This window comes from Phyllostomus discolor, chromosome 9, assembly GCF_004126475.2.
Source record: "Phyllostomus discolor isolate MPI-MPIP mPhyDis1 chromosome 9, mPhyDis1.pri.v3, whole genome shotgun sequence".
Classification (NCBI taxonomy): Eukaryota; Metazoa; Chordata; class Mammalia; order Chiroptera; family Phyllostomidae; genus Phyllostomus; species Phyllostomus discolor.
The window spans coordinates 95,333,530-95,351,701 of NC_040911.2; the positions used below are offsets into that span (position 1 = coordinate 95,333,530).

Below are 18,172 nucleotides of genomic sequence, written 5' to 3' on the forward strand. Positions count from 1 at the left end.
CAGGATGCAGTGGTCCCAAAATGCCACCTAGGGAGCTTAGGTTTTGCTCATGTTGCAGGATGGATTAAAAGAGGCAGAGCCAGCAGACACGGAGATCCATGTGGAGGCCAGGGCAGGCCAGGGTTGCAGATGGAGGACCACTTTGAGGCTTTTTGTTCCCCTCCCACCCCGACTTGGCTCTCTTAAGACTGGCTGCAAACGCGGATCCCTGCAAGTGACTTAGCTGGGCCCCCTGGCCCCTCTGAATGGAAGGTTCAAGGCCAGAGTGTAAGCAGTGCATTATGCAAACTGCTGCTCCCCCCGCCCCCGCCAGCAGCAGCTGGCATTTCACAGGCATTAGTTCGTTCTGCACTTACCCATCACTGACAATAGCACCCATCGCTGCCCAAGGTCTCAGTCCTCAAGGCCTGTACTGCGTGCCCTTTCTATGCCTTTTGAAAGAGCTTGTCCTTGCCCCATCTCTCTGAGGCAAGAGAAAGTATCTACTTCCATCATGGCCCTCATTCAAGCCTCCCAGCTACCAAGGCTGAGGTTTGCAGCAACAGCCTAAGACACCAGCTGGAAGGCTGGGCACTAAGCACGGCGACACAAAGGGTGAAGAGCGTGTCTTCTTTGTAAGGTACAAGTACTCGCGCTGTTCCCTGGCTGTGCCCCTGGCAGGAGGAAGAGGCAGGACGTGTTCACAGGGGTGTGCGGTATGCCTTTCCCTGAAGTACCCAGCAGGCCCGAGCAGAGAGCACTTGGTCCGGATGTGACATCTGTGAGCAGGTGTATGTGTGTGTGTGTGTGTGTGGTAGAGGCGGGCTGGTTGAGGAAGAGAAAGCAGCTCTCAGGAGGGGGCTGAGGACCCCAGCTGGAGCTCTCCAAAGTCTTCCGGGCACAATGCAATGAAGGCGTGTCAAGGTTAAAGTTCCCTTTGGCAGGAAGCCAGGAACAGAGGAAGAGCTGTTAGTAGGAACCGCGGTTTGTACATGAAAGAGTATTTATTGAAAACATGGTTACTAACAGGAAGCTCCTGGCTGCTCGCAGGCTGTACAGTCTTGGCTCACAACTGGAAGTGTTACTATTTTTTCTTCTGCCTCCAATTTCATTTCCCCTCAAACATTCCATCCTAGGATAGGTAGAGCTTATATATAAATATATATACACGTCTGTATAAGTATGGCCTATAGTAAAGAAAATATATAGTACACTCTTCATTGGGTAGGACCTACCATGCCAGGCTACCAATACTGAATGCCGGGTTGACGTACGTCCAAGGAGAGAGGCTGTGCGTGTGGTTTACAAGTGCGGCAGCACCAAGGATGCCCCGTTGGCACAGCTGTGGCCTCGGCCAGCGCCCTGAAATCATGGCCCAAGGGAGGAACCACAGCGCTGGGATGGGGAGGGAGGGAAGGCCAACTTCCTGAGGTCTGGAAGGCCAAAGGAAAGCCACCTGGAGGGGGACACACTTCAGGTTCACTGGGAGATCTCTCCCAGAGGAAGGGACAATAGAAATGTGGGGGGAGGGGAGCAGAATCGAGAGACCTCACCGGCCTAGGCCCAGGCTCATCTGGGCTCTTCCCACAGAGTTCCTTGAGAGTAAGAGGGTGGGACTCAGCCCTCCTGGCTCTGACTCGCCAAGATGACAGACTGGGAGCTTGTAGGTAGAAATCACCGTCTGCCCAGACAACTGCGTGGGCGAGCGAGGTCTGGCAGCTCCGGAGGGCAGAGCTTTGGAGCCGCAGCTCAGCCTCAGCAGCAGCAGCAGCAGCAGCAGCCTGCAGGCCCCGTGTGAGGCCACAGTGAGCCCTCACAAAGACGACGCAAGCATGGGCAAGGCCTCTGCTTGGGTCTGGCACAGGCATGGGCCAGCCAAAGGCAGCCTCCCCAAGGCTCCCAGCACACCCAGCACGTCGGTCCTCCGCAGGCAGCTCTTGCCCACACGGCAAGACAGCTGGCCACCGGAGAGCAGGCTCAGGAAGAAAAGGTGAGTGGCTTCTGTGAAATCCAGCTCAAGAAGCAGTTTCTCGGCCCAAAGGGCAAGGGCCTCTGCCGCTCGTTCCTCACGGCCCGGACACAGGCTCCACGGCGGCGGGGAAGCCAGAGCACCTGCCGTCACGACTCACAGGAGACGGGGACCCGGAGGCAGCTCTCGGTGGTCTGAGGTGGGTCTGAGGAACGGTTGGCATGTACTGGCCACCACGGTCACTACAGATTCTGTACAAGCGAAGGACAAGGCACCAGACTGTGAGCGTTTCTTCTGGGCCCCAAACCCCTCCCTGGGCACCGGCGCCTGCGGCTCCAGGCTCAGCTGTAGTGATAGACGAAGTCGTAGCTGCTGGGCTCCTTGGGCACCGGCGGGGGCGCTTCGGGAATCTGGATGTTCTCCAGGTCCAGGAGCCGCAGCTTCATCTCCATGCTCAGCAGCGTGTCCAGGTCGCTCTTCGTCAGCTCGCTGGACATGTCCTTCCCCAGGAGGGCGCTGAGGCCGTCGATCCAGATGCAGTACTAGGGACAGCGAGTTGCACAGCATCACAAGGCGGCCCCTGGCCGGCAGGAGGGCCTGCCGAGGTCCCTGTCCTAGCGCCCACACCGGTCTGTTCCGGCACTACTCAGGGACGCAGTCTGATTCGGGATAACAGCGAAGGGAAGCTGGGGGCCGACCACTCACTTTCTCAGAAGACCTTTTGGTTTTTATGACGCATTGACATTTAAGCTCCCAAAGATATTAAAAAGGATGACTTTTAAAAACGCTACTGAAGAATGCAGCACAAGGAGCCCTGAGCACCCCGGCACCAGGTTCCTGAAACTGCCCCTGAAACCAGTGACAGGGGAAGGGAGAACACACAGTAGGGGAGACAGTGGGACACGAGAGGAACCACTGGGGACCTCAAACGAAGTAAACTAAAGGACGCCCAGTCAACAAATGTGGGCATCACGTACTAGAGAAATGAAACTGGAGGGTCTCGGGAGAGCAGGGACTTCTCGGCCCATCCCTCCCTAACCTGCTCTGCCTTTTCCTGGTGCCTTTTCTCACCTGTCTCCCCTCCTGTTGGTGCTTCACTCCCCTCCCCCCACCCAGTAAACCCGCACCGCAGCCCAGGCCCTGCCTGAGTGTGCCTTCCTCCAGAAGCCCCGCCTCTTGTTTCCTCTGATGGCTCTCAGAGCTCCCCAGGCACGAAGGGTTTCAACCGCAGTGAGTCAGGCAGCGTCTGGGGTCTTCCGTGCTGCCGACGAAACTGCAAGCCTATGTCACCAGCAGGACCGAGCCATCTGGCTTCAAAGCCCAGGCCAGATCTACGCCACTCGGCAGGAGCCCCAAGGCGGGGGTCTGTCGGGTTCGCCGAGGTGGGCGGCCACACAGAAACAGAAAAGAGAAATATTTTCCTACTCCCAGGCAAGCAAGTCATTCCTAGCTGGCTCACCTTTCTAAGACACCTCCAGCTGCAGCTGAAGGGTGACCCGAAAGGCAAGGGGGGACAGGGCGCTCCTGTCCTGCCCACTCCTCACCCCCCACTGAGGAACCACGGGGGCTCGGCAGTGCACGGCAGCGCCACGCCGCTCACCTCGTACTTATTAGGTGCGATGAAGTTCAGGGTCTCGTCAGGGTCGTACAGGATGGAGAAGGCCAATTCCAACACCTCCTGCAGGAGAAGGGTTTCAGTTAGTTGGAGCAATGGCCTGGCCCGGGCTTTGCACACGGAGATGTTGGCCCGAGTCCGAGGAACCTGGCACCACCGGGAACGTGCTGGTTCAGGTGTGACGCCATCAAAGCCCCAGGGCGCGCGCGCAAGAGCGGCTGGAGACGAGGCCCACTGGTGACCGATCCACCTTACCTCGCCCGCCCCCACCCAGTCACGTCTGAGATGTGGCGATACTTTTAAGATCGTAGAAAAGTCATCCCTCAGTCCCCAAGAGCTCCTGAACATCAGCGTCTGTGACAGTGCGCTACCTTAAGTATCCCGGTAATTAAACTGAAAGGCCTTAACAATTTAAAGCCTCAACAATGAAAACAAACTGCGGCCAAAGATGGGAACATCTGGGCACTGACGACATAACTGTCATGGGCTGAAACTGGTCTGATTTGCTTATTAAATCCCGAGCCCATAAAAATACTAAAAACCAAAACGAAACACGTACACGAAGTGGGTCACTGTTGGACGATGCCAGGGAACTAACTGCCCCTTCGTTTTTAAAGAAGGTGCAGAACAGGAAAGAATCCAGCCTTTACCCCCCTCTCTTACACAAACCGCACCGCTGGCAAGCTAACAACAGGTGACCGCGAGTTTCTCTTCAGAGAAGCAGTTCAGCTAATGAACGGGAAGGACGGGCGGCATGGGAACACCGTGAGGCAGCAAGCCGGAGTTCGCTACCAGCAGGAGGCGCTGTGCAGCCGGCGCTCCGTCTGCATGTACGTGTCTCCTGATCGAACATAACACCATCCAGGAAGGAGTCTTATCAACAACAACAACAAAAAAACCAGGTCAGACCCGAAGTGGATCAGGCCCCTAGGTCTCTCCACCAGTTACAGATCTGGGACAGAGGAACAAGTTCAACTGCACCGTGGGGAGGCAATCAGCACATTTCAGACCCTGAGAAACTACCAAACAAGCAACCTGGTTTCTTCAACTAATAAACTGCAAAGAGGAAAAAAAAAAAAGACGGAAACGACGGATGGGGACCTCATGAACTAAGCAACTCGGAGAACAATCACGGAGTGTAGCCCTCATTCAGACTCTGACTTCGCACACACAACGGCAGCGAGCGTGTGTGTGTTCGTGTGTACAGACATATAAACATGCGCATATTTATAGAGAAGTTATGTTATTTATATGATCATTGGTGAAAATGCAAACGTCAATGGAATAGCTGGCGTTAACTTTTAATTCCTTTTCAGGTGTGATGACGGTGGCGTGATGACGCTGGAGGAGCCCTCACCATCCAGAGACTGCAGAGATTTACAGGGAGCTGGTGTAGCCCTGAGGCCTGCTTCAAAGCGGTGAGGGAGCGAGGGGGACACGCAGAACTCGCCGTGGCCGTGGGGGCCGGGTGACACGTACACGGGAGGTCTGTCCACCTCCGTGTGCGTCAGAGCTGTTCGTAGTGCAGTGCTCAGGAGCAGCTTGGGGCGAGACCACGCACCTAGAGCCGCCGCCGCCGGCTGCGCCCCGGAGTCACCACGGCGGCAGCACAGGCCTCTCCACTCACCTTGTTCTGTTTCAGGGCGCTCTTCTCCTTCATGTGGGGGCAGTCCTTCCCGGTGACGATGGCCTTAATGTCTGCAACGGGAACTGTTACACAGGGGGAATCAGTCTCTGGAAGCTTCGTGCCACAGGCTGGTCCTCAGTTCGGGTCTAGAGGGAACGCCCCCGCCCCTAGACGCAGAGGGCTGTATCGGCTCAGGGAGTGTGGCCTTCTCCTGTCCCCTCCTCCGTGGCCACTTCCCATGGGCCACGGCCTGCCGGGCTGTGTCCAATCTGACTGGAGGGCAGTGCAGGGCTTTTGGACTGTCTCCCCAAGGCGCGGGGCCTCCGACACCCGCCTCGCTTTCACGTCACTATGATGACAATGACGATGCCACCACAGCAAAGAGCAGTGGCGACAGCTAACGGCTCTGCCTGCTACCTGCTTGCTGCGGGTCCTAAGTGCTTTCCCCACACCACTGCTTCACGCCTCCTCTCAGGGAGGCATGGCTGTCATTCTGAGAGAAGACACCACGGCAGAAGGGAGAATGAACTTGCAATCAATTAGAATTAATTGAATTAGGAGCAAAGCCAGGGTGTGAATAACCACCCCCTCTCAGCCTGGTTTTGTGTCACCCCTGCAGTGTCAGCAGCCAGCCCCCCCGCGGTCTCACCGGCTCCCCAGACAGCCCTGGGAGGCGGGCCGCAGAGCGCGACCCCTGCCAGCGAGGAAATGGGTCTGGGGAGAACTGGCTCAAGACCAGGTCATCGGTTTGAGACAGCCAGGACCGGAACTACCCTGACATCGAGTCCAGCTACCAGGACACAGCGACAGGGAGATGAACCTACTTTTCTCCTGCAGGGACTCAAACGTCACCTCCCCCTGCGGGTTGTCATCCAAATCGCCGTAGTGCAGGACCTTGTGGTTCAGCGCCAGGCGGCAGTACCAGAAGCGCTCTGGAACACAAGGGACGCAGGGCAGGTGAGCGGGGACAGTTCTGGGGAAGGCCCGGGCCCCCAAAGGGCCAAGGATGCCCTGTGCCCTGCCTGCTCCCCGCAGGGTCCGCCCCGCCAGGCTCTCTCCCCCAGCAGCGACTCCGGGCGGCAAGGACCAGCCCAGGGCACCGGCCCCCTTTACCCTGCCTTCGGCGGTTCCCAATCTTCCGGAAGCTGCTGCCCTCACAGAGCCGGTTCAGGCGCTGCTGCTTGATCAGCTCCAGGATCTCGGGCTGGATCTTCTCCCTCAGCTCCCTGAGTGGGGGGAGAGGGAGAGGGGGGAGGGGAGACACACTCCAAAGTGAGGAGAAGGCCCCGGCAGATTCCGAAGGCAGGCAGGGCTGGGGCTGCCTCCCCCAAGCCCGCCCCACCCAGGGAGGGCACTCACACGATCGGCGGGGACTGGAAGTCGTCCTGACTCATCCTCTCGGACTGGCGCAGCCTCAGGATCTCAGAGTAGCTCAGGCTGCGCAGTTTGCTCTTGAACTGGTCCAAGGAGTTGGGTTTGGAGGGCAGCGCGCGCGTGATCTGCTCTCGGACCACCTGCATGACCTGCGGCGGAGGGAGGAGACGCCCCCTCGCTCCCGCTCTCTCTGACGCAGGCGGGCTGCCTCTGGGGCTCCAGGGCTCGGCCCTGGCCCGAGGGCCTCGAGCACGGCAGGCACTACGGACCGTGCTGGGGGGCGCAGGGGACCCCATGCGAGAGAGGGCACACCTCCTCAGACGGTTATTGAGGACAAGCGACTGGTGGTGACAAATGCTTTATTTCTCACAAATGTCAATCAGTCAAGGGTGTGGGATGAGCAAAGGTGTCTGGAGTCAGAGAGAAATGGGTTCAGATGCTGACTCTGTCCCTGAATCTGTTCCTTGAACAAGTCACGTAACATCCTCCGGCTCCCGCCTCCTGTCTGAAGGGAGAGACAGACACTCCGACACGAGCTGCCGGAAGGACCAGCAGACGCTCTGTGGAGGCACGGTGCCCGGCACACTGCAGTGTGTCCCTAAAACGTGTTGCTTCCCCAAAACAAGGGAAAAGCCGGCCATCACACCGCACATCCGGCCGGCTCTCCACCAGAGAAGGAAAAATCGATAGAGAAAAAGGACTACGGGGAAGCACAAAAATGACCATCGCTGGGTGCTGGAACTATGGAAAACCTCTTCCTCTTTGCACCTCCAACGAGAGGGGCAGGCTCCAAACACTGGAGTCCCGGATGACCAGCCGCCGGGGGCCTCACGGGCCCCACAGAGGGGGCGCTCAGAAAGCATCGGGGAACCACTTCTGAGTGGCTCCCACGGCCTGCGTATCACGCCAATCCACTCGGACCTCTCCCCTGACGTTTCCGGTTCACGAAAGGCATCAACAGTGCCTGCGCCTACTCAATGCTCAGCCAACCGCAGCTGCTACTGTTGTGCCCATCCTCCTGTCCCCTAAGGAGGACAGGAGGGGCAGGACACCTGCTCCAGGTGACAGAGGAAGCACAGCCAGAGGGCACCGAGGCTCCGCTGCCTCAGCGCCTGTGACTCAGCGCTGCAGACCAAGCCGGTTTCCCAGCTCAGGGACTTCCCTGGCTCTGGCCAGCTGTCCCTGACTGTCACGTGATGGTCCCAGCCCGCGGGCCTCGGCGCTCTGCGACACTGACCTTGTTGAAGTCCTCCGCCGTTGCCCTCATCTCCTTCCAGGTCTTGTTCAGCAGCTGGATGCAGATCCCAAAGAGCTCCTCAAAGGCCCGGTCGTGGGTGAAGAACATCGGGTGGTAGTCGTTGCGCCCTTCGTTTGCTGCGGAAGAAAAGGGGCGGGGCACGGGGGAGCTGGGAGGTCTCCTCCAGGACCCTGGGATCCTCTGCACCCAGTCCCGAGGAGTGAAACCAGAGCGAGGACCGAGGACCGGGGCTGATGAGGAGTGGGGGCTGGGCCGTCCTCCACCTCCGGAGCCTTCTTCTCCAGGGCACGTGCCCTTGGTCCGCCTCCACCCTGCGGCAGAGGCAGCTGGTCCTTACACACGAGAGTAAGGGGGCGGCGGTGCAGCTCTCGAACACGTTCACACATCCCCAGCTGGAACCAGGCTGTAGCCCGTTAACAAGGAGAACGGGGATTCCAGCTCCCTCGGTGACTGAGGATGCCCGGCCCCGCTGACCCCAACTTCATGACCTCGGGCCTCCCCGGCCCCCGACTCGAAGGGCTGGCTGAGGGCGCGGGGCTGCTGCGAGGACTTACGCAGTTCCCCAACCTGCAGGATTTCACAGAGCATCTTGGTAAGCTCGATGGCGCTGCGGCCAAAGGGGCATTCGTGTTTGTCTTCGCGGCTGCTGTTCTCCAGGACAATCTGTGGGGGCCAGAGGGGAGGGAAGGGAGTGAGGGAGGTGAGGGAAGGAGGTGAGGGAGGAGAGGGAAGGGAGGTGAAGGAGGGAGTCCGGAGAGGTGGCATCGGGGCTGAGAAAGCAGGCCCCAGCCTTTACCCGGATGTAGGTGTCCTGGTGGACTTTGGCCAAGTACAGCATGTTGTCCAGGGCCAGCATCCCGGGAGGAGTCTGCGTGAAGTCCATTGCCGGGTTGATGTGGTTCTGGAGGAACAGAGACCCGACTGGAGACTCGGGAGTCTCCCGCGTGCGGCGCCACTGAGGGGAAGCCCTGTTGCCCCTCCCCCGAGTGCCGCCAGCACTGCAGACCCACCTCTGTCCACTCCCCATCTCTACCTGGAGGCTGCGCCCTGACCACTGCGCTGGGGCTGACTCACCCTGTACCCCCAGCGCATGGCATGCTGCTGGGTGCTGAGGAGGTACACGGAAGTATTTAACCCAAGTAACTCCACCCTCAGGCTGTATCCTATTACAAAATGTCCATGCCAGCTTTTCAAAGAACCTCGCGGCTGTGGTGAGAGGTGCCTCAGGTCCCCTCTCTGTCCCTTTGGCTGCGCTCCTGGGCCTGCCTGCGGATGCCTTTGTTTCACAGCCCTGATGTGGACATGAACTTGGGAATCTGCCATCCCAAAGGCAAACCAAGCGTCAAGGCCCTCCAGCTTCTTAGTGCCATCCAGGGCCACCAGTGTGAAGGGGGGATGGCCTGGGTTCTGGCTGGGTGGGCCCTCTGGCTTCCCGCCAGGGGGAAGGCCTGCTAGGTCCGCGCTTTGGGAAACTTACGGTGAACCCCAGCATCTTGTAGTCCTTCGTGTACATGGCTTTGCGCTTCTCAGTCCCACTCCCGGGGACGGTGCTGGAGTCGGACTCTGCGTCAAACGCGATCCTCCTCAGTTCGAATATGATGTCCCGCTGAGCCTGAGAGGTGCAACAGACAGTCGGCAGGGGAGCCCGCTAACCGAGGGGAGCCAGGAGGAGGGGGTGCTGGGCTTGCGCAGAGCTCTGGCCCTGATGGACCTCTGAGGAGGCACCACCTCTGCCTTAGCGGGACCGGGACGGGCTCGGCCCCAGGGTGCGCCAGCGGGAAGAGGTCTTGGTGGGGCCGCGGCTAGCTCTCTCAAAGCAGACACAATGGGTTCTGCACAGCACAGGCTCTCAGCACACAGACTGAGGGTGGCATGAGCCACGTCCAGCAGCACCCAGTTTAGGCCAGGAAAGGGCTGCCGCTCCCCCCCACCCCCCCGCACCTACCTGGTCGTTGGGGTCCATCTTGGTCATCATCCTTTCTTCTAGAAGGTTAAAGGTCAGGACTTGCAGGACATACAGCTGATGAGCCATCTCGGTTTTGATTGGGCGGTTCCCTCGGATCACGTGCTAGAAAAAGCAAAGGCAGGGAGCAGGGGGCTGAGCTGATTTTCTCTCACCGAAGAGCCACATCCGTGCCGGTGAAGAAGAAAGTACGCCGGGCGGGGGCAGGGCTCCCCTCCACACACAGGGACGTCATGCTCTCGGGGGGTGGGGTGGGGAGCAGGAACGGGCTCCGTCTGGGCAGAGGTGGCTCACTACAGGCCCAAAGGGCACTGTCCTCTTCTGTCCACTCCGCTGGGCAGGGGAAGTGGACTGATGGGTGGAGGCTACACCTGGCTACCCTGAAGAGGAGGGAGGCTACCCCCTAAGATTATGATATTGGAGATCAGCGGCTAGAGCTACTCCAATCAGGTAAGATATTGACGACTGCAATCAGTAAGTGATCACTAGTCTCAACACGGACCAGCCGCATTTCAAGTGTTCCACAGCATCATGTGGCTGGTGGCTGCCAAACTGGGCCGAGAAGGGCTAGAGATTGATTACTCAATCCAAGACAACAGCTAGTGTGACAGAGCAAGATCTGCTTGTAGACCTGGGCAGTCTCTTTCTTTTATTTTCCCCGAGACAGACAAAATGTTTTAGATGGCCTCGCCAAGGAGAGGGGCTTTAGCAAAGGTCACTTTCTTTAACTGATACGGAGACAGCTGCACACAGGGGAGCGTCCACCACTCCTTGCCCAGCCCCTCACTGCGGCCTCCCTCCTTCCTCCTCTGGGCTTGGCCCCTCCTTCTCACGTAGGCGTGCATCCCCCTCCCCTCTCCCACTCCGCCCCGCCCACGCTCCGTCGGCCTCCCCTCTCAGCCCACCACCCTGCCCCTCCGATGCCCACCCCTCTCCTATTCTCTCGCTCTGTCTCTGCCCTTTCCTTGCCCACTGCGTCGCCCGCCGTCCCTCGGGCTGATCAGAGCTGAGTGACGTTCTTGTCTCACACGGCATGTTCTCACGCCCACGGGTCTGCTCCTTCCCGCATGCTCCCCCGCACGCCCCGCTCCCTGCTCCGTCTCCCTTCCATCTCGAACCCTGTCACTCTTGGCCTCCTCTTGTCCAGACGAGACTCTGCCCAGTCTCCCACACGAACCGCCCGTGTCCTTCGTGGTCTTTTCCTCAGCCTGGCTGTGTCCCTAGGCCTGTGCTGTCCACTATGCCAGCCACGGGCCCCACGCGGCTCTCCGTATTTAAGTCGCTTGCAATTCATTTCAGCCGAAACTCCAGGTCCTCGGCAACACTGGCCGCATTTTAAGCTCACCAGGCACACATGGCAGGTGGCTGCCACCAATGACGGGGCGGATACGGAACACTGTCGTTACCACAGAAAGTTCTAGCAGACAGCTCCGCTCTAGACCTTCTAACTCGGGGTCAGTGTCTTTCCCCAGCCCCCTCTAACTTCAGACCAGCTCTCCCTAGGACCTGCTCTGGCTTGAGATCAAGCCCGTCAGACCTGTGCGGTCCAACCTGGTGGTCACTAGCCACCTGTGGCTGCAGAACATCTGAAATGTAGCCAAACCGAGATGTGCTGTGACAAGTGCACACCAGACCTCAGAGCCTTCGTAGGAAAAACAAAATGTACAGTATCTCATTAATGATTTTTTCTATTGATTATGTGTTGAAATCATAGTATTTTGGTTATATTGGGTTAAATGAAATTTTATTATTTTTTTCTTATATTGATTTCTTTTAATGGAGAGAGGGAGAGAAACATCAATGTGGGAGAAATATCAATTGGCTGCCTCTTGCATGCGCCCTGACTGGGAAGCGAACCTGCGACCTTTCAGTTTGCAGATGACGCCCAACTGAGTGAGCCACACTGGCCAGGGCTCCTGTGTTCCTTTTTCATGTTGCTGCCAGAACAGGTAAAATACACTACGTGGTTCCTGTTACATTTCCTGGAGACGAGACCGCGTCTCCCCCCACTGACGCCGGAGTGCATTCCCCTTCCGTCTCTTTCTTCTCGCTCTGTGCCGCCCAAGCAGTAGCTACCAGCCACGTGTGGGTATTTAAATTTCAACTGAACATTTGAAAAAATGACAAGTTCCCCAGTCAGACTAGATGCATCTCAACCGCCACATGTGGCTGGCGGCTACCATTGTGGACAGCACTCCCAGAGCGGCGGCAACTCCGACCGGACAAAGCTGCTCTGCTCTCTCTACTGGGTGTGCTCAGCCCCCGCCTCCCTCTGCGCCCCCTCTGGCTCCCTCTGCCCCGTGCACTCCCTCCGTCTCTCCAGTGAGAGGTCGCCCCTCTCCGCTCCACTGCAGCGTCTGTCTCCATCTCTCCAGACTCCCTGTTCCCTCTCTGCTCCGCTCCTGCTGCCCTCTTCCTCGCTGCACCCGGACACTCCTGCCCAGGCTCTTTTCTCCCCCGCTGCCCGGCTGTCCTCCCCATACCTCTTCTCTGCCCACTCCGAGCCGCCTCCTTTCTCTGTGTCCCTCCCTCTGAGGCTCCGCTTCCTCCCGACCCGTCTATCCCTAGTCCTTCCTCCTTGACACTCCGGAATTCATCAAACCACTTTAAAGAGGCGTTAAAGTTCACGTGACGTTGGTGTTCACTCACTTTAACCCCCCTTTCTCAGACACACCACAGGGGAAAGGTAACCGCCGTCGCCCTAAAGAAGTTCAGCTCCAGTCGGGTGGGTGGGCTGTCGTCTCAGAGGTCTTAGCTGGCGTCTCATTTGACTGTCAGACACCTCGAGGCCTGTGTTCTTTGGCTCAATGCAGCTGAACTCCTGGGCTGAAGGGAGCTTGCATTAAGCATTTCCTAGCAGACTATTGAAGTCCCGAGCGCTGACACGGAACTGTCTTCTGTGCCGGAATTTCAGCCTTGGCACAAGGTTTGTCCAGGAATGAGCTGAACTTCTAACCCCATTCAAGTAAATAATAAGCCTCAAACTTCATTAAAGTTCCCCGAGGGGCACCCTCACCCCCTCCACACACACACAGAGGACGGCTGCTCAGGAGTGTGGACAAGGATGCGGGGGGAGCCGTGTGCTCCCAGCCACCCGCGGGGCAGAGTGCTGGAGCGTCAGCTGAGGTCCATGCTGGCGGGCCATGGGGCTGTGACCAGGGAAGTGGCCAGCAGGCAAGGGCCGGCTCTGTGCAGGGAGGCCCGACAGCTCTGCCTATTTAGAGCAGCCGACCGCTGGATTCATGCTCAGAGCTCACTGCTTGAATTCCGCCACCTCTGCACCTGGTTCACACAGAACCGCCAGTGCGAGCACAGCGCGGACCTCGAGCCAGGCCCCCGCCTAGCACTGAATGCATATTAGCTCATTTAGCCTCCGTCTGGAGGAGCGACTGGAAGGCCACGGAAGTTAAGTGAATTGCACAAGATCAAAGACTGGCTAATGGCAGAGTAGGGGTTGGTTCATGGACAGAATTACTGAACTTTTCACACTTGACTCCAAATTTCTCCCATTATTCCCTGCACTGTGGCCTCCCAGTTCTCCCTGGCTTCTGACAGCTGATAAAACAGCCTCCTTTAAACCCACACCCTCGGCTCTCTTTCCCAGCTCCCGCCGTCCCCCCCTCTGCTCCCTCCCACCCCAAATCACCACCCTGGCGACGAGGAAGGAGACCTCTCTCCAGATGCCCCCCACCCCTCACCACCCCTGCTCCGCTCTCCTCCCTCGCACACCACCCCGGAAACATGCAGACCTCGGAGTGGGGTCCTCCTGAAACTCGAGTCCGGTTATGTCACAACCCCGATGAAACCCCCTCACCTGCCTCTAGGAAGGAGACGAAGATCCTCCTTGATCTAGTCTTCGCCACCTCTGCGGTCCTCCCAGAAACCCCCTTGCTTCACACTCAACCCACACACCCCATCAGGTTCCGGCCCCCGCCCTCCCGAAATCCCTTTCTTCTGGGTCTGCTGACCCGTCCTCAGCCCCACCTGAAGCTGCTCCTCTGAAGGCTTCCTGGCACCTCCCTTCCTCACAGGACTCACTGCCCCCGCTCCGAAATCTCCTGGCCTGGAGCCTCTGCGGAACCTGACCACGCGGTGCTGTGGCCACTTGGGGCAGGAAGGCCTCGGGCAGCAAACGCACCATCTCACTCACCCCTGTCGGCGCCCCACGCAGCTCGGGCTCACGCCCGGTGTTTGTTCAATGAGCTGCTCTCCTTCTGTGTGCCCATTTCAACACACTCCCCCAGAAAAAAAAATCGGATTTGCAGGACAATGAGCGATTCCTGGTGGGCCAGTCGGCCTCCTGGAGAGAGCTCCCCAAAAAGCTCATTCACTTTAAGAAGTGTTTAGTGCCTGTTGCTGAGTTCCCTCTGAGTGTCCTCCCTGCGGAACGGCAACTTCAATGATAACAATACGACTATACAATAGTAACAAAATAGTAACAAAATACAGGTTGTTCCGGACACTTACATTCAGGATGATGGACCGGAGGTGCTTCTGGGCGAAAGCATTGGCCATGTCCTGTGGAGGAAAACAAGCAAACGTCAGGCAAGGCGGCAGGCACAGAGCTGTTGACAGCTATCAAGGGGAAGGAGATGTCATAGCTCAGGGGCTTTTGCTTTTACATTTTTATTCCTTTCAAACCAAAAGTAGACAAATAGAAAAAACCCCATGAACCATCGAGTGGATCTTACACTCTAACAAATGCCCTCACACTTTTCTTTGGGACTGCAAATTCACTCAACAGGGTTTCCCCTCCCAGCGGCACAGTTGACCCCATCATCTTCAGAGAGGGACAAAGAAGACTGCGTGTGGCAGGACAAGACACGGTGGCACAAGGACGGACGCCGGGCGATGGACAACGCACAGGGAGCACAGAGCAGTGTGATGGCCCCAGCCGCACCCACTGGTCACAGGTCCAGGCAGACCCCCAACTGCCCAGGCTGGAAGGGGCTCTGCTGAAACACCGACTCCAGACCCTCCAGACTCCAGACCCCCCAGACGGAGGACAGGGCTCCGGCCCCACCCCGCCGACCCCCAGGGCCTCACCAGCAGAGGGAGCCGGGCGAGGCCGCTCCGGCCCAGCGAGCAGTGCCCAGCCCACTTCTGACTGCCCCAGAGAACGCGCTGGGTGCTTTGGGGTCATTGTTCATCACAGGGTCACTTTTAAAACTGTGTTTGGTTCCGACTTTAACAGGAACACTTTATTTATTTAACACACTCAGGAAAGTATCCTACTTAAGTGAATCTTCCAGGGGCTGAAGCTTTAAGGGTCCTTTCGGAATCATTATTTTGGCCATTCTTATGCAAATCTTCTAAAACTACATTATGGACATGCCTTTATTTCGGCAGAGACTGCAGTGATTACCATTTAATCACTGCCAAGGCCTTGGCTTCATCAAAACGACCGTCATTTATCCTTCTGGGCTGTGACGCCGATACCCTGGAGGAGCTGCTGAAATGTGAAGCTCTTTTCCCCTAAACAAACGGCTCCCAGATTACCACGCTTTTAATTTTTCTGACAGCTTTTCATAATTCTTCGGACTCTGCCTTCCAGTGTCAGCCATCACTTCTTATAATGTTAATTAGTATGACTTCACTTTGGGAACCGCTGCCTTCATTTAATTTGCCGAGGACTCCAAGTCCATCGGCCTGAGGCAGCTGCCACATGTGTCTCCCACGGACAAGGACCCACGCACGAGTCCCGTCCCTTTCTCTCTCTCACGTCTGGACTTCTGGCCCCAGTCCAAGAGGCCGCTGCTGCCAGGGACACCGAGTCTCACTCTGCCTACCCGGAGCACACGCCGACTGGAGGAGGAGGAGGAGGGTGGCCTAGAAACTCCTCTGGTAGCTACAGGAGGTCGGCTTGAGGTTCAGTGTTGCTGCGACCACGAACAAAGTGGCCACCGCAGTGGTCTGCTGCTGGAGTATAAAGGCCTCAGACCAAAGGCTTCTCTGCGGGGCTGACGGGGGTTGGGGGGGTTTCGGGGGAAGCTCTCATCCTCTTTCAGACCCTCACAGGGCGGCCTCTCTCTAAGCTCCCTCTCACGGGAAATGAGCGTCCAACTTCCCTCTTGTCAACTGTCTACGCCTTTTCAAATCCCCACGGTCCGGTCAGTGCCCAACAAGGCGTGGCTTCACCTTTACACTGCGCCGTATCAGGCTGGGAGGTGACACGTCAGGGCACCACTCAGATGAAAGCCACAGGCTGTTTCTGAACCTGACCTTCCCGGGCTGACCCACAGACACGGCCACGTAAGGGCAAGTTACGAAGGGAGGACTGGGCCACGTTCCCTGGGACAGGCTCCGCCTCAGTCCTCTACGTGGCTCTGGTCTGCGCTGCAGCCTCCGGTGTTGGACAAAGGAGAGTTACTGCCCACGACCTGCCCTGTGTCCCGAGTTCCCTGAGCGTCAGAGCAGATGGGAGACTCTGGCCCGGCTGTGCTCGCCCCACCGGGACGAGAGCGGGGCCCCTCCCACACAGCGGTGCTACTTACAGTGACAGGCAGGTCTAGCGGATTAAGGTGCTTGTCCTGCCGGCGGAAAGCAAAAAGCACAGAGAGAAGCAGATGGAAGAATGAGCTGTCGGCTTACATTCAGAACAGGACCAGGAGGGGAGCCATGAACGGGGCAAAGCCATCCAACACAGACAGACAGACAGAACCACGGACGCTCCCCTGGTCCTCCCACTAGAGTCCTCCAAGAGCTTGGCATGTGGTCCCCGTGAATTTCACCTGACCGAGCCCAGGGCACTGACAGACCACCAAAAAGCCTTTCTTTCGTACACAACTGAGGCTTTTCCAAGAGAAACGTAGGAAGTTAGTGTTGGAAGGGCCCTTAGAGATCTTTTAATCTGGCCCCTTCATTGGATGGAAAGACCAACTGAGACCCCGAGAGGTTAACGCAGGTGCCCAGCGGGCGGCAGGAAGCGGACTTAGCCTCAGAGCCCTGGACTCCGAGGCCAGTGCTCCTTGGCCTGCCCAGCTCATTCCCGATGTCCTCCCTCGTAAAACAGTGGTCTGGTTGGCCTCCTGTCACCCTTACGAAGTAAACGAGGCAGGTGTGGTTGCTGCCATGTTCCAGGTGAGGAAACCGGGGTTCAGAGAAGTGCAGCCATGTGCACAGTGTCACACAGCTAACGCCGAGGGGAAGGAGGAGGCTTAGGACCCGGACCAGAGGGTCTCTATACACGGAACTTCGTGCGGAGTCCCTCTGCTCTTTCCCGTCTGTCTCGCTCTCCTGGGACTCAGCAGGGATGCCCCGAGGGTCTCCTCTCCCTTCCCGATTCTCTGACCAAGGGGCTCGCAAACTAGGGCCAGATTTAGGCTTGTTGCCTGTTTGTGTAAGTAAGGTCTCATGGGGAGAAGCCACGCTCATTCGCTTACCTGCCTGGGGACGCTTTTGGCCACAACGGCAAGGTTACGTAGGTGCCACCTGGACCTTGTGGCCCACAAAGCGAGAAACATTTACTCCCTGGCCCGTGAGAAGGGCAGGCTCGCAGGCTCCTGCTCCAGCCCAAGCCCCTGGCGGGTTTCCCGGCCGGTCCTCCCCGGGGCCTTCCCCAGCAGAGCCGCTCCGGTGGGCTTGGCCCGCAGAGGGGCAGGAGGGGGGACTCGGGGAAACGGCGGGCTTTCTGCTCTCTGCAGGGCCAAGGGCGGGCGGGTGAGAATTCCTCTCTGGGAGGAGCCCAGGTGAAAAGCCTGAAAAGGCAGCACAGACCTGTCTCTTGTCCTCGGGGGCCTTCAGGAAAAGCGCGTTGATCAGGGCGATGGCGTAGGTCTGGATTTCCTGGTTGGAGCTGTGCCCGCGGAGAGAGGAGGCAGAAGAGACGAGAAGAGTGAGCGGCCAGCTGGCGCTTAGAGATGGCTCACGGCACCAGTCACGGACAACAATCAAGTAATAACAACCTGAGGCCAAGCCTCAGAAGCCTTAAAAGCGTTCACTTAGCAGAGGCTAACGAGCTTCTTAAATCTGAGCAGGGGACAAGGGAATGACTGGCCCCCGCTCCCAGAGAGCTCCGTTTAAAATGGGACACAGATAATCAGAAATAGAGCGTTTTGTGTAAATACAATCATCATAGGTACAGGCAGAGACTACTTGGCCCAGAGACAGGAAGGCAGCGCATTCTGTCTGGTATCGCGATGGTACTGGGAGGAATGGAAAACACTTCGCTTTACCCCAAGGGGCAAGGAGAGCTGCAGAGCATTTTACGCCGGGGCAGGGCATCATCGAGTCTGCATCATGAGCATCATGAGCATCCTGAGAGGGAGCTGGCGCAGTGTGGAAGGGGGTGGGTGAGTGAGCAGGCAGACCAGCGGCGTGGAATGCCGGCGAAGAAGCAGGAGCGGGGCTGGACGGCTCAGCAGAGTGAGCGGGGAGCAGGGCCGGGG

The 18,172-nt window shown here is 58.0% G+C and overlaps 1 protein-coding gene across 2 annotated transcripts in view; it reads right to left on the minus strand.

Annotated features, from left to right (window-relative positions):
• Window positions 1-998: 998 nt before the first annotated feature.
• The window catches only part of ELMO2 (engulfment and cell motility 2), a 35,696-nt gene continuing 18,522 nt past the window's right edge, over window positions 999-18,172 (minus strand). The window contains exons 9-22 of one of the 2 annotated variants that reach the window (XM_028524420.2): window positions 17,502-17,580; window positions 16,280-16,315; window positions 14,253-14,303; window positions 9,768-9,890; window positions 9,300-9,434; window positions 8,619-8,723; window positions 8,377-8,485; window positions 7,802-7,938; window positions 6,550-6,713; window positions 6,304-6,416; window positions 6,015-6,122; window positions 5,191-5,273; window positions 3,549-3,626; window positions 999-2,490 (exon numbers count right to left, since the gene is read on the minus strand). In XM_028524420.2, the coding sequence (XP_028380221.1) occupies window positions 2,290-2,490; window positions 3,549-3,626; window positions 5,191-5,273; window positions 6,015-6,122; window positions 6,304-6,416; window positions 6,550-6,713; window positions 7,802-7,938; window positions 8,377-8,485; window positions 8,619-8,723; window positions 9,300-9,434; window positions 9,768-9,890; window positions 14,253-14,303; window positions 16,280-16,315; window positions 17,502-17,580 (1,522 nt within the window). In that variant the 3' untranslated portion in view covers window positions 999-2,289. The remainder of the gene's footprint in view (window positions 2,491-3,548; window positions 3,627-5,190; window positions 5,274-6,014; window positions 6,123-6,303; window positions 6,417-6,549; window positions 6,714-7,801; window positions 7,939-8,376; window positions 8,486-8,618; window positions 8,724-9,299; window positions 9,435-9,767; window positions 9,891-14,252; window positions 14,304-16,279; window positions 16,316-17,501; window positions 17,581-18,172) is intronic. The other variant, XM_028524419.2, reaches the window with a different exon arrangement.